We start from the raw sequence: 16856 nt of genomic DNA on the forward strand, positions 1-16856 counted from the left end.
TACTTCCGTTATATTTGTCGAATAAATAACCTATAAAACTACAAAAACCTATAAATATTTACAAATAGGACCATCGAATTGGTATAAAATTTAGAAAAAAAAAACTTAAAATTGACGGACTTTTTGGTCATGAATGCGTGATTTATTATTAGCTAATCTCCATTAAGTTTTCTAAGAAAAATGGAAATAATTATTCGCTCCGTGCGTGACCATGGTAGGGGTACTTTGAAACGATGCCAGCGTGCGTAGCGGCGAAATATGACAAAATTGGACCTACCTTTTTACGCATACATTTTATCAAAAAAGTGTGCAAATACATATTGCGTATTTAATTGTGCTAATAATAGCAAAAACAATAAGTGTAGTTTTTATAGGTTCCCAAAGATTACATATAAATTAGAGAAAAGAAAAAGATGGATCCGTGCTAGTAATATGAAAAAGTAAATATCACATAACTTCATTTTTATGCAATTGAAATAGGAAAAATTTAAATAATTTACCTTAAATGATATTTTATAAGGCTTCAAGCTAACTGCAGAGTGCCTGATGACTTTAGCTTTTATATCATAACTTTTACTATTAGTGTTTTTAAATATATGCTCTTTCACGTGAAAAACTTGATTTGCCAGTACTAGAATTTTCAATTTCTTTTCCGTTTATGGTTGAAAAGATATATTATGATGAATTTTGAGAAACCCAGTTTTTATTACTACATTTATTTTGTACATAAACTGAAAAAATATAATTAAAAAGTTAATTATTAATAATTGTCAATTTCGCATGTATTTAACAATGACAAACATATGTCATATGTTTAACCTGAAAATTGGTAGGTCCAAAACTGTCAGATGAAGGCGATAGGTGTCGTGTCAGTCACGCACGGAGCGAATATATTGTTTGAAAATTATTGAAAATTTCTAGAAAAGATAAAAAGTTCTCGGAAAACTTAATACATCAAAGGATTTCTATAGAACACTTAATCTTTAATTAAATGGACGTTGTTCAGTATAATATTTTTAAATTAAAATGATACATTTTGTTGGGAGTTCTCTTCCTACTTTACATTGCTACAGTGGCGCACCGAGGGGGGGGTTTTGGGGGTTAAAACCCCTCCAGGACCCTATTCCGACACTGTTACTTACACATTTTAAGGACTCAAAATGGAGGTAACATCATAAAAAAAATTTTGGTGACCAACCAAACCCCCCCCCCAGAGGCAAATTGTAGGTGCGCTACTGCATTGTTATATTGTGTGTTAAAATGTGTATCACCAATCACTGATATATCTACCGCAAAGTAAGGCATTTCTAGAGTCACAGAAATGCTTTCAAATACATTCAACAATTAGTTGAAGAAGTATGGTTAATTGCAGAAAGCAACTGGTCATCCAGGTATCGATTCTAATCAAACTGAATTGTCCAAATTACTCTCATAACTATTTTACTTTTCTAGTTTATTTTTAGAGTATATGAATGATAATGCAAAATGGAACCTAAATTTTTTTCAAACAAATTTTACTCCGTTAATGTGTACTCTGTGTAATTTTTAGATGACAATTTTTTTACTTTATTGTTTAAAACCTTTTTCTCTTCTTTCTAAAACGATTAGAAGTCGTTAAATAGTAGAAAGGTTGTTGTGTAAGCGTCGTGTTCTGATATTCCTGTCGAAATCATCCCTTTAGCATCTAATAGACATTTCTCTTCATTTTGTAGAGCTTTATTGATTTTTAAATTTTCCGTGATATTTAGTACTCCATATCTGCCACTTCCGTAATTTCACGGTTTTATCAGTTACATAATATTTACCCCTGAATGTAATTATATTCTTAATTCTATAATTGTACATCGTAGGGCACACTATGAAAATATATTATTAGTTTATTCAAACTTTTGTAATAAAATATCACAAAGCTTTGAGAGTAGAATAGACAATGCCGTTTGTTTAGAGTCAAAGCATGGACACAAAATCTTATCGAGACATCGCGAAGACCCTCGTAATATAACGTTTCTGGTGAGCGATTAAGATAAACTATATTCTAATTGAACTAAAAATATCTGTTGAACAAACCTATTGATATCTAAAACGACAGTAAAAATCCCGTATTTCAACAAATCTTAAATGTTCACTTATGAAATCGTATATACATATGGCACTGATAGGCGCCAACTGCGCAATAGATATATCTATTGAGGGGTCCTATCGGCACGGCAGATAATTAATGAGGGAATCCGCTTGTCTCCAGTCTCGAGTTGTAACTAAAATTTCAAGTCTAGCTTATCGAGAAGTTGATCTAAAATTGATTACAAAATAACAGTCGAAATGCTAGTTACGAAAATCATATTAAATAACTTCTTCTAAACGATGAAATATAAGAAACATATCTCGGAGGGAAGATAATCGGCTTAAGAAGGAACATTGAAATCCATGGTATGTTAAAGTATAAGCCACTACAGTGTGGCCCGCGCACATGGCCACTACAGCACATGACGCCGCTCTACACGCATTAGTCAAAAACATTTAGAGAAATAAGTTTTTATTTCATTATGTTGTTTCCGCGGAAGCCGGAGATTCAATTCAAGCTAACACAGTCTAAACAGAACTGTTACGACAATGACTCGATACTGTCGTTGTTTAGTTTGAGAATATGCGTTACCGTTGCGACCCCTATCGCAATTATCACCAACCATGCGCTTCCTTACGCCTGCTCGCTCACTTTGTTGTCAATAGTCGTGAGAGTAACACATACACTTCAACTGCCAGCATTTCTTTTGATCTTCCCGACGATGCTAACGCGGTCTGTATGAGGTATGTAATAAATTTTAATTGCTTTCCCTTTGAATGTAAATTTATTACTATTTATTTATTTATTTATAGGATTATTACTTTATCCTTCTCGGATTAGATTATAGGTACATAGGAGCCAGGAATAGTAGTAGAAGTTGTTTTAATTTTTTTTTTCACAATACCACGCTAAAATGGCTTCAAAAAAAGGAAAACTGTAAAAAAAATATAGATAGGACAGATTTGTATTTTTTATTGATTTTAAATGGAAAACCGTTATGCTTAATTTGTTGAAAAAAGTTTTTCTGTAGTAAATTGATATAATTTGTGTATATCGAAGGAGAATTATGAAAAAATAAAATTCCTAGTTTGAAATCTTCACTAAAGAAATCAACAAAACGTCTTCAAAGTTGTGGTAGACAATAAAGAATCAAGTGTTGGTGCCAGCTTCAGGTTAGCAGAAATACAAGCAAAATGTAGGCGTCCATTCAACGACAGTGAACTTGTAAAATATTGTGCCTAAGGACACTGTTAGACGAACGCTAATGTCGTTACATTTGCAGCGCTGCGTTAGCGTCGGCTCAACCGGACAAGGAGTAAATTATAGGAACAACATCTATTCTCAACAACAACTATCTCAAATAAAATCGGAGAAGATCAGGCGAGGTTCACGGCAGGAAGATCTTGCATAGACCACATTTATACACTCCAACAATTAATTGAAAAAAAAATGGCAAAAAAGAGACCAGTACACATGGCATTCATAGATTTAAAAAAGGCATATGACACGGTCCCCAGAAAACAACTATGGAACACGATGAAGGAAATCGGAATAACTCAGAGGTTAATAGAAGCCGTAACAAACCTTTACAACAACAACAAGGTAAGAGTTAAAACCGACAATAAATACTCCAACGAATTTAAGACCACAAAAGGCTTATTGCAGGGATGCTCTACATCTCCGACACTGTTCAAGATATTCCTCGAACAAATATTAAAACCATGGAAAAGGAAATGTGAAGGGATGGGAATTTACCAAATTAAAACGTTTAATTTGGTATGGGCATGTGAGAAGAACAGATCATACAAGGTGGATAGCAAAGATTTCGGATTGGAGCCCAATAGGGAAGAGGAAAAGAGGTAGACCCCGAAGATCATGGAGGGATGAAGTGGACGAGGCCATGGAAAGACGAGACCTTAGAGATGGAGAATGGCAGAACAGAAATGACTGGAGACGTTGGCTGAAAGAAGGAAGGCGGCGACAGCTGTAAAAATCCTTGTATAGATAGATAGACATTGAGGTCGAAGTCATTATCCCGATGGCTAGCGTTGCTAGCGCTCGCGTTAGTAGCGCGTAATTCATGCGTTGTATACGTAGCGCTGACAACGCGGACAAAGTGATCAACCCAACTACAGTCGCGTATAACTTGGAAATTATGCGCATTGTTTTCCGCGTCATCAACGCGACGGCATAAGCGCTCTTATACCAACTCCCTTATCAAACGCCAAATAAGTATGTTCGAAAAAAAAAAATTAAAAGTATGTCTCTGTTAGAACTTGCACTCAAGGCACCAAAGAGTTGGGAGTTAACTATGAACAGCTTAAAGATAAAGAATGGTATTTTGATTGTTTCTCTCTAGCAATAGACGAAAATAAGGACGTGTCAGATATAGCACGGTGTCTCTTATTTGTACGTGGTATTGACCAAAACTTTAATGTTTAAGAAGAGCTTATAAAAATGTCCACTTTGAAGCTGGAGAGAGTTAATAAGTGATAAATGTTGACGGAGGTAAGAACATGGGCGGCCAAAACAAAGGTGTTATAGAGAGTCATTATTAAACAGAAAGATTCAGAATCAGACATTAAAAAACTTTCAAGTCAAGTTCAACCCCAAAAATTGCATTAGCTTTATAAGTCTTACTTAATATTTTTACTTTTACATTATTTTACATTACATTAAAATGAGAGTAACAATAAATATGGTTAAAAATGCAAAACTATGATAATAGTATTTGTGGCTCCTATGTAACAAAATTTTGCCGAAACGTGTATTAGACGATAAATCAGGTCGTATTACTAAAATTTTTGTTGGAATATGATTTTTACGAGTAAAATAGAAATGTGTAAATTGACCTTTATCGGAACGTTCAAACACTATTTTTAGTCTTTTAGATAATTAGTATCAGCAAGGTCATCTGCCTAACTATCCATAAAGTCAGTTGTGGCGACTCGGTGTATAAATCTAACAAAAACAAATGTCACGTATTACAATATTCACCCTCTCATTGTCCATTTTTTTTAAACGATACCAACACTCATTTATTTGTTTTATTATATAAAATCCTTAGAAACTCTTCATAAGTTTAAGGTAAAAAGCCTCGATTACCCTATTTCTTTAAAATTTTACTAAATTGTGTAAATTCTTGATTTACACCAGTCTGTGGACGTTCTAATTTTCTTAATATCGATTATGCCCAGATTTTTTGTTTAATTATTTTTCAATGTCACTTAAATAGAAATAAATTGCCATTTAAAAAAATATTAAACTTCTTAAAATTAATACAAAGTATATTAGCTTCGCTTCAAAAACATTTCCGTAGGTGTTGACAATAAATAACATAAAGTACAACAAGAAAATACAGAACCATGTTAAGATTGGAAAAAGTTTCTAAAACAATATAAAACAACCACCTCGCTAGAGCAGAAGACAGAGTAACTTTGAAATATAATTTTTCTATTAAAGCAATTCTCATAGCCGACGAATCAGTACTCGCTCAATATTCAACTCTTTGTGAAGACAATTAAGCCGACTTTACATAGTAACAAAGCAAGCTTAGTTTAGAAAACTTAATGTTTTGTTTCGTATCTTCTTTTTCTTTCTTTCTGATTTCTCTTTATTTTCCAAGGGTTAACTTTAGTGTTGTTTTGTATATCTGAGTCACACAATTTTTTTACGGAAAAAATCCCAAGCTCGATAAAGTTTGAACCAGCGGCCGTTAAAAATTTGTTGTTTGGGAGTTTTGATCTATCCGCTACGCTATCGAGGTAGTTGTTTTGTATTTTAAAGACTTATTTTATAAACTTCTTCCGATCTACAGGCTGAAAACTCAAAACCTCTTTCTAGCTAGATAATATATAGAGTTATCGTAATGAAAGAAATGTTTTATCATTAAAGTGTCTTGTATTTAAACATATTAAAATATGAAGATAAATAATTTTGAAGAGACTTATAAACAACATCACAGTTCATCTAGAAGGCACAAATGCTCTGCCCTTTATGTCTAAAAGTTAATGCTCCTGCCACACTGACATATTTTACCCTATTGGTGCTCGTCAGATAGGGATAGCAAGACGAATTCGAAGAGATAGAAACGAACATCTTAGCCAAATTTTCCACTAAGGCGTGAATAAAAGTACACAGGTGCCATCTAGTTTAAATTACAGGAAATAAAAAAGGTGTGTCTTTGAACTACGTAGCGACTCTTTAAAACGTCTAATCTGTCAGATACAAATGTGTTTTGAAAGAAAATTACAGAAATTGATTTCTGGAAGATTAGGGTCTTTTGAACGTCACATTTAAATAAAAAAATATGAGAATATTTCAAAAAACTATGAAATCGCCCAAATTCTATAGAACGCGATCATAAAATGGGGTGCGAATTTATTCATTTGCAGTAATAGGAAAAAGAAATTAATTACGGCAAAAGTATTATGTTGTCTATTGTAAGCCCAGTTAATCTACTTGTAACAAACTTGTTTAAACTATTTTTAATTCTGAAAGAGAATGCGTGATTTTATTGCCATTTTTCCTATAAGAATAAAAACTACGACAAGAAAGCGAAGAAAGCTAACAGCCAAGAAAGATCACGCCTAAACAATTACATAGAAACAGATCCTAAAGAAACACGTAAATACCTGTCGCGAAGTACGGCTCGCCTCCTACTCCCTCTACCGATATTATATGAACCTTCTTCCAATTAATGTCATAGGAAAGATCACGTATGGCTCATGTCTTTTCTTTAGTTATAAATATATTTAGTTTTCTTTTTTGGGGAGCCCTTTCGATTTCAAATGTTGGCAATCATGAATGCAATACACACTTTGTCGTTTTACTACGAAATAGTTCCATCCACGTTACTTCAAACTATTTGCACAAATTAGAAAGGCAGGGATTCTTCTTCGTCCGGAATTTCTCTTTCCGACAATATTTTCTTTTATAATAACCCATAATTTTGGACGCCCCTCATAATATGACCCAGGCATTCCATGCCTTTGTTCAAATTTATAAAAGATAATGCATGTGTTTGCTAAAATTCTTTTATCTAATAACAGTGTTTTCAGTTTTATATTTAAACAATTTTCATTTCTTTTCTATATTGAAGAAGTAATATACATTACGTCGTGGTATTTTATCCAGTGTGTAATAGGTTTACCACACAAATTGTATACTACACTTGTTTTAGAAAGTATATTTTCAATACACTTAAATAAAAACACAAGAAAAGTGCTTTAGTGAGGAATCAAACTTTTGATCTTCGGAGTAAGTTTAGATCGCTAATATTACACCACCAGGGGACAGTATCCATCCAGTATATTTCAAATTTTACCACATGACGTTTAAACGGTAGCGAATTTTTAGAAAGAACAAAATTAAAAATTTTGGGCATAATTCTATAAGAAACTTTGTAATAGCGAAACCGTTAATAAACTTCTTCATCTTTTTATGTAGACATGGCTCTGTCTATTTTTTATTGTGCCTTCAGTGTTTTCATCTCTGCTGTTTCTAACATCCTTTTTGTACTCTCTGTGTCAGGTCGTGTTTCTGCCGCCTATGCCATTATTGGTCTGATGACTGTTTTGTAAATTCAGCCTTCAATGTGCATCCGGTAAGTTGTAGTTTCATTGTTTTCGTGGTCTTTCTACTGATCGTCTTCCTATTGGGGAACCGTTTCCCGCCGTCTTTACTTTTATAGTGTCCCATAGTGTCTTACCATCAATTTTCCTAAGAGTTTTCATCTCTGCTATTTCTAACATTCTTGTTGTCCTTCTCTGTCAGGTCGTGTTTTTACCGCGTGTGTCATTATTGCTCTGATGGCTGTTTGCCTTTCTGAAAGCTGAAATCTGAATTTCTGCCTTTCATTTCTTTCTCGATATATCTATTTCTCCATACTGTTTCATTCAGGCAACTTGCGACTCTGTTTGCTCTATTCACTTGATCTTCCACTTCAGTTTCGAGCTGTCCGTAGCTAGATAATGTGATGCCTAGATATTTAAACTCCATCACTTGCTCTGTTATAGGACCTTCCAGCTCCAATTTAGATCTTAGTAAATTTACTGTTATAACCGTGCATTTTGTATTTTTTGGGGAAATTAACATAAAAAATTTTCTTCCTAATAAGCTTTCACGGTCAATTCAACAGCAATCCTTTGACAAAATCTGATAAAATCTCCACCTTTCAGCCTTGGTCTGTCGCTCGTTTCTACGAGTTGTTGTAAACGAGATACCATTGGAAACTTGATTGTCTGTTTATAAGTATCTGTATAAATATACAAAGGAAGTTTAATGTTGGAAGAACTGAAGTGAATCATATTCTAAAGAATAAAGTAAATTAAATAAGTTGCACATTAAAATTACGTTAGCAGTATACAGTAAAACTCTTCATCTCGGTCATATCAAAAGCGGCCATTCTTATTAAAAAGTTATTGTGACAAATTCAATAATAGTCAACTTATTAACAGCGAAACCTTTAGAAAATGGTCACGGTCACTTTTTAACAAACACGTATTGACAAAATCTGATCTACCATCCGTTTGTTAAAATGATTGTAAATAATTGTTGGAGGTTGGCTTAATTGTATGTTTACAGGTACGTGTATAAATATGTACAGAAAGTTTAGGGTTGGAAGAATACTAGTGAATGATATTCTAAACGAACAACTAAATAAAAAAAAAACTGTTAGTAAAGGCAGGTACTTAATTTCCAAATTAATAATTATTTTAATTACTTTGAAATGAGTGACCGGTGTTTACATTTATTTATCGCATCATCAGAGTACAAGAATTAATAAGTTTCATGGAAATACCAATCCCCTAGCGAAAATAACCTTAGTGGTATGGTAATACGACAGTGATTACGAGTACGACAAGGATGTCTCCTTTTAAATATGTACATAGAACAATACGAACAAATTTAAAAAACGCCATAGAAGACGCATAAGAAGGTATTATGTGGCGTAAAAAAAGAAATTAAGATTTTTATATGTATTAGAACAATATGTATTAGAGTTGTGGTATAATTGTTTTGTAAACGTGAAATCGAAATGTTGTGTTGTAATTCTGGAGTGGTTATTGAGTATGTTCTTGTGTGAAAAATCTACATTTAATTAAAGAACAGAATTAAAAAATTAGAATACACCGGGGCCTCGTTCAGTAAAGACGGATTTCATTCTCCCTTAAAAGGAAAATTGAAGAGAACCTTACCTACCATTGCCTTAACCTTACAATTCTAGTGAATGGAGATTCACTAGAATTGTGTTCAAGAATCAACAACATTAGACGTACGGTCGAGACAGTTTGCGGACAGTATGAAAGGACTTGTCTCTCGTATAACAGAATTAGGCCAGATAATCGGTCTGAACTGATATAAAAAAGGCCAAATACATGATTATTATTAAATAACCCATTATTAAATCCTCAGCTATTGGTAAACAATCAACAAATTGAAAAGTTTAGACCTATACATATCTGGGTATGAATGTAAATAGCCGATGGCACCATTCTGTAGAGATAAAGCAACGTATAAAAGTCGAAATCTACGTCTAACAAATGCCGGATAATTAAGTGCTGTATAATTCCTATTTTGCTTTACGCAGTGGAATTTTGGATTCTGTCGGTCGGAGGTATCTATAAGATACTGGAGGCATTCGAGATGTGGTGCCACAGACGGATACTGAGGATCTCATAGATCGAGTGACGAATTATGAAGTTCTCATAAAGTGGGTAAAGAATTTGACTCAAAAAGCGTCCAATAATAAACATCCACCAGGTTCAAATGTCTTAATATTTAATAATTTTTTGAAAACGATTTCCGCATTGAAAATCGAAATGTCAAAAGAAATGTAATTTTTGTTACAATCAATTGTGGTTTAATTCCATATAAATATAATGTTGAACATGACACAAAAAAATAGTTTCAGAATCTCTTTCAATAATTTGAAGTACTTACCACAACAAAAAAAAAGGAAATTGGAGTGCTTTGGCTATATTGTGACGAATAGTGATAGGTATGGTTTATTTCAATTGATAATTGAAGAAAAAGTGTCTGTTAAGATAGACCCTGAAAGACAAAGTATTTCCTGGCTCTATAACCTAAGAACTTGGTTCAATATATCGACCGAAGAGTTCCAATATCCGGAACGGTTATGCACCGTAAGACGAAGCTATGATAGCAGTTGGAAATTTGTAGATAGTTATTTTAATTTTTTATTTAATATTGTTGAAGTCAAATATTTTCGTAAATATTTTTTTTTTGTCAGAAGAATACAAAACAAAACGCCCAAATATAGATTAATGAGAAACAACAACAGAACATGCGCAATAAAAATTATACATATAAAAATTTAATGTTTAAGAAAAAAAATGACTTTTACATCTTTAAATCTATAAAAGACAACTATCTGCAATTTCCATCAGCGACCCACCAATGCAGCTGGTTGTCAATAGAGAATGGGCGATTCCATGGTACTTATTAATATTGATATCCTGTCATAGTTTCAACTACTGATCGTGATGGTGGGATATACTCCTATATCGTATATTCCAAAACTGGTCGCGTCTCGGTTAAAACTAATAAAAAATTAATGTGGATTGTGAGTACTTGCCTCTACTGTGAGCTCACACCTGCAACTCTTTCATCATTTAAATTAAATTACGATTAAATACACTAAACAAATTCAACAAAAAATTATATTCCCATTATATAATAAAATTTCCCACTTCGGTCATATTCCATGAGCAACTATCTTTAATAAAAAAAATATTCTGTTGATAAGGGACTTCTTTACAACGAAACCTTTAGAAAACGGTCAAGGTCGCTCTAACAACAGTCGTTCGACAAAATCTGATCAAATATACACCATTCAAATGGGCTAAAGCCTTTTTATTTATAAAAATGGTTGTAAATAATAAAAAAAAATGTGGTAAAGGGTTAAGAAATTTGAATGAGGCACTAGTGGCAATCAAAACTAAAATTTTCCAAAAAGGGAGGCATTAGCTATTGATCGAATAGTTTATGACTAGTTTTACCAAGTAAAACTCATACTCATGGTATAGAAAAAGATTAGAAATGTAGGAAACTTTGAAAATTTTTTATATTTCTAAAATTTTTGCATTAAAAAAAAGAAGATTTTTCTGATTTATTACATAACATTAAATTTAATGATACTTAACATTCACCAAGGAAAAATTAGATCTATGATTGACGGTACCACTATAACCGTACTACTGATATAAGAGGGCAGAAGAAAGGTACAGACACATAACCCAGTTTAAACGTAAAAAAATTAACGATATCAAGGAATTTTGTTCCAAGTTCAAACATCACAAGTTCAAAATCCATGAATAATTTGTGAAGACAATTGCAATAAACTATTCTTTAACTATTTTTGAAAATTATGAATTTCCAGCATTTTCCTATTTTTCGGGTATATGACAGTTATTCAATTGTTAATATTTCGTCGAGTTACCACGGTTAAAAAAAAAAAGAATAAAGATTACGTTTTTTAGAACCGTAAATATTACAAATTTTTCAGAGCGCTTTAATTTGAAGTTCCAATCTCAAAATCTGGCGAGCTCCAAACTTGTTCCCCACCGCTCTGCCAAGAGTCTGCGCGAGAACCTTCACTTTGAAGAGTTATTACTTATTTCAAATTACATAAATTGAACACTTATTAATGGCATTAATCGATATGATTCAAACAAAAATTATTGCTTCTATTCTATATAAAAAATTCTTCTATTCCATTATTAGCAAAAAACATTCAATTTTTTTAACGGCTTTTTAGAGACATTTTTTGTAAAAAATAATTTGTTTTTTTTTTCACTTTTCTTCGTAGTTTTAATATTCAAGAATAGATTGCTCTTTGTTAAATAACTGTAAAAGTATACCGTAGGCAGCAATAAATGTTTAAACTCTTGATATCTGGAATAAACATTAAACAATAACTCCTTAACTAACAAACCGATCTATTTGAAATTTTGCACTTATATAATATATACATAATAGCCTTGGTATCAAGATGTTACGTGTCACATGTTACTTAAGGCGAACACTGCAAAAATTATTAACATTTTAAATAGTGCAAAAAAATAGTTTTTTTCCAATTATCTCGGCTAACTATTGATGAATTCGAACTTGTGAAAATTTAAATGAACTGTCTCTTTATAACACAATAGTTTTTCAATACAAAGACTTATCAATAAAAAAATACTAGGTACAGTATACTGTAGAAATCTATAGTTTCGGATTTTTTCCTTTGTTTATAAAAAGTATTTTTATAAACACCACGATACGTATTTTTCCTCAATTATGTCCCCCTTACGAGACCCTTCCTATATCAGTTGGCCCACCTATGGAATTTGCAGTTTAAGTCGATTACCAAAAACAAATTATACTCCGCATGTTTTTATAAGTTCCCATATTAATTAATATGGCATGTTTATTAATATTCATCAAAAACATTACCCCCATAGGTTTTTTTTTATTTTCAACAATAAAAAAAATCACTAAACCCTGACTATGCATTCACTTATGTCAACATACATTAATTTTTTCATAATTACGTTAAATCCAGAGGTAGCTTTGGAAAAATGACATCAAAACAATAATATTTTCAGTTAATGTCAAATGTATTTTTTGTTCAATCATACTGAAAATATTTTATATAGAAAAAACGTCGTACTTTAAAAGAATTTTAAACAAATAAAAATAAAACAATAAAATAAATATTGTATAGGTGTATTTGCAAAATAAACAGTATTTGATGGTGCATAATCAGTTGTTTTTAAATCTCTTCAAAATTCTACAACAGTTTATTTCTTAAGAGAAACTTAAATATATAAACAAAAAATCTACAGCAGACTGTTAAAATTCATTCTCCCACGCGACTCACAGACCGTAATTTTTCCACGAAGAACGTCAGTTCTTCTTCTCGTAACGATTCCGATTAATTTAAAGTTTCAAGTCCCAATTACAATAGGGAAATCAGTTAAGAATATAATAATTTACAATAAATGTACAAATTAAAAAATGTAATATAAATAATTTGTAAATGTACTATAATCTGAGTCTTCAAGTTAAATGAAAATTGATTTGATAAAAAACACGATTGATTAATGTCCACTTTTATTATCCGATGCACTACGGGGCTTTCTTCTCGTCGCAATGAGACGTCATCAGTTGCTATCATGTTCCTGCACGTGATTCGCCGATTCGATATGGATTTCCGGTTCCGATGGCGGCTTAAACGCCGCTGTATAGGGAAATCTGGCGTTGCACCTTTTTGTGTATTCTTCTAATTGAGCGTCACAGCTACCGAAGTCGCCGTTGGTAAGGGATTTGAGGATATCTGTACAAACCTACGAAACAAAAAACAATATTAACAACAATTTTACATGAAATTGCATTAAAGTAATGATAATTTTCTAAATACAGTCAAATTTCTTTAGTCCAGCATGCCAATATCATTCACACATCTTAGACGTTGACTCATGTTCATTTACTGTTCTTCCTCTTCTTTTTCTTCCTTTTTATAAGCAATTCTGCTTGTTCACTGGCGGATTATTACCTCTATGGAAGGTGTCAGTCCATCTTTTGCGCGGTCGTCCAATACTTCTTCTACCGATTGATGACTTATTTCTTGCTATTTGACGACAAGGGTCTCCCCCATTCTGCTTATGTGGTTATTGCATTCTTTTTTTTTTTGTTTTTCTATTTTGTGTCCATTCATTTTTACACTGTACGTTACATTTTCTTCTAATGTCTTCACTTCTCTTTCGATCTCTCAGTGTATTTCCTGTAATTATTCTCAGTACTCTCATCTCTGCTGTTTTTATAATATTTAGGGAAACTTATGTATCATACAGAAGATGGATTACATCTTTGAGCCTTACTCTGTCGAACGCTTTCGTTAAGTCAATCAGACACAGAAATGCTGGTCTATTATAGTCTAGTGATTTCTCAGTAATTTGCTTTATAACGAATATTGCACCTGTACACGATCTTCCACTACGAAAACTCTGTTGTTCATCTGCTAAACTTATCCTCTGATTTATTAGTACTTATAAAATTTTCTGTAGTTTTCTGGCTGTTTTTATCTCCTTTTTGAATAGTAGTAGCTCGTTCTCCATTCTACCGGTATGTTATTGTGTTTTATAATTTTATTAATTAATGTTGTTAATTGTTCTGTCATTGCTGCTCCACAATATTTCAATATTTCGTTTGGTATCCCGTCTTTACCTGCTGCTTTTCTGTTCTTCAGCTTTTCAAGTATTTTACGAACTTCGTGTACATTTATATTAAGTTCTTCATTTGTGGTAATTTCTGTTGTTTCCGGTTCTAGCGTCGTTTGTTCTTCCTCCGCATAGAGCTTTTTTAGGTAGTCAATCCACGTATCCTTTTCTATGTGTTTTGGTTCTATTAGTTCCTTTACCTTTGCTCTTTGACCTCTTATAAAGCGCCCTATTTCTTTTACAGACCATAAAATTCATGTACCATTTATTTCGAAAAGTGTTCCCAGTGATAATTTTTTATTTTTCTTATAAGTGCATGTGTTTCGTTTCTAATTGTCTTGGAATTATGGTATTTCAGGGTAAGTTTTTTTCTTTTCTTTACATTTTTTCTTCACGTACAAAACCATGGAGTTCTTCGCCTTGGGAACGATTTATTTTTATTTATATTTCTTCCAACAAGAACTTCCTTGGCCGAGGCTAAGATATTAGACTTAATTTTTGCCCAGCTTTCTTCGACTCCATCACTTTCTGTGATATATGTGTTTCTGCTTTTTTCGGTTATTTTTTTTTTTGTAATAGGTATCTTGCGAAGTCATTATGTAAGCTTTCGACTTTTATCTTTGTGGTATATTTTGGTGTTGTGTTATCATATATATTGAAAAAGTTGTATTTCATTAATTTTATTTTTATTTATAATAAATGTTGTAATTTTTAAAATATGTGGTTCGTTGTTTAATTTAATATATACCTCAGCTAGCTCAATTATGTGTTCTAAGCAATCTGGCACTGTGTGACGTCGACTCTGTAGTCTCCTGGTAGAGTTCAAAAAGAAATTAAACCAAAATTTACTTTAGACTTTTGATAAATTAACCCAAATGAAGCACGTTATTTATTAATATTGAACAAATTTAATATAAACAATAAAATTCGTCTGCAACTTGGGTTGCCTTTAAAAATTTACAAAAATAGGAATCGTATAAATCTTAATGTGGTTTAGTGTCGTGACAATAAAAATTTATTACAAAATGTGGAGACTCTCTACAAGTACCTAAAAACTAAATAAATATTGCAACTTTATAAAGTGTTTAAATGAACTATAAAGAAAAAGAAAGTGAACACTTTATTCCGCTGACTTTTAACTTGCATTCAAATATAATCAAAATTTCAAATGATCCCCAAAATTATTATCCAACCTCACTTTAAAACAGTTCCGATTTATTTAAAGAAAACTAACTACTCGCAAAATAATCGGTGAAACTGGAATATCAATCCTCTCTTCGGAAGTTAAGGTACGTACTATTCTATTTTTAATTTAATGATCATTAATATTTTCAATTTTTTAAGACCTATCGCAATTATGTTAATTCATGAATTTTAATTTTCTCAATTTAAATGACATTTCTGTACTCCAATAATAATTTATAAGTCAAATTGTTTCTCTTACTCTCTGGAACAAATTCTGGATATCTCTGCTGTGGAAACTGTGGAAAAACTAAAATTCTAATTAGACGAGTTAAAAAACACTCCCGACCTATTCCAGTTTCAGGGCTACCCTTCGTCGAAAAATCCTCGTCGGCCTCTCCAAAAAAACCTATTATCCGTTGCTAACAGCAACCAACGTTCTTTCTCTTTTCGTCTTCTATTTTTTTTTAAACCATAAAACTGTCCTGTTCTGACACATTTGTCAATCCACATTAATTTCTCATAATCACTTTAATCACATCTAATTTGGGAATTTATAAAAAAAAATGTTCAGATATAAAACTTATTCTATTACAATGCTAATACAATTTATTCTTTTCATCTCCACATCATTGTAATTTCTTATTTAACAAAACCCCTATTAATTTAGCTCCCACAGACTTGCTTAACAGTTTATTTTCTGACGTTTTTTTAAATTTCTATGTTTAAATATTTTTTAAGAATTCTTCTTTTTTTGTTCTTTTTAAGGTTTAGACGATTCACCTATACACTAGGCAACTATACTATTCAGAAATTATTAACACTATAACAGGTAAGTCAAATTTAATTTATTTAACAATTTACTAATCTTTTTCTCTCTTTTATTTCAGAGTCGAACCCACATTGTGATGGCTTCATGAAATTCATGAACAACAAACTCATATAAAAATCCATTTAAGTTGTATCCTTTTTAACATATTGAAATCATTTCAATATGTTTCCATTTGAATTTTGCACAATACCAATTTAAGATCGCTTCCTATTTCTACTGATGTTAGTGCTCTTACATCCAAGATTTGAGAGGGCTGTAACTCTCTATTCGACAGAATATAGTCTATCATAGATCTTTGTCCTCTACTGTTTTCAAAAGTGTATTTCGATTGTTCTTTGTGTGGGCAAAATATTCTAGCGCGTCAAAAAGTTTATTTATGTTTATTGTATCATAAGATTTATCAATTTCATGTCAGAAATCGATAAAAATCTTGTTTAAGGCTAAATAAATAACATTTGATTCACTGTAAAAAAAATTGGTCTATTAGTTCTACAACCAACGTCTCATTTTTTATGTATTAAGCTTGGAATAGTTTCTTTCCACTGCTTAGTTG

The 16856-nt window shown here is 31.9% G+C and overlaps 1 protein-coding gene across 1 annotated transcript in view; it reads right to left on the reverse strand.

Annotated features, from left to right (window-relative positions):
- Nucleotides 1-12780: 12780 nt before the first annotated feature.
- Naa15-16 (N-alpha-acetyltransferase 15/16) overlaps nucleotides 12781-16856 on the reverse strand; it is a 339442-nt gene continuing 335366 nt past the window's right edge. Inside the window, exon 12 of the mRNA XM_072530409.1 lies at nucleotides 12781-13416. Coding sequence (XP_072386510.1) covers nucleotides 13234-13416 — 183 coding nt within the window. The 3' untranslated portion in view covers nucleotides 12781-13233. The remainder of the gene's footprint in view (nucleotides 13417-16856) is intronic.

This window comes from Diabrotica undecimpunctata, chromosome 4 (assembly GCF_040954645.1).
Source record: "Diabrotica undecimpunctata isolate CICGRU chromosome 4, icDiaUnde3, whole genome shotgun sequence".
Taxonomy (NCBI): Eukaryota; Metazoa; Arthropoda; class Insecta; order Coleoptera; family Chrysomelidae; genus Diabrotica; species Diabrotica undecimpunctata.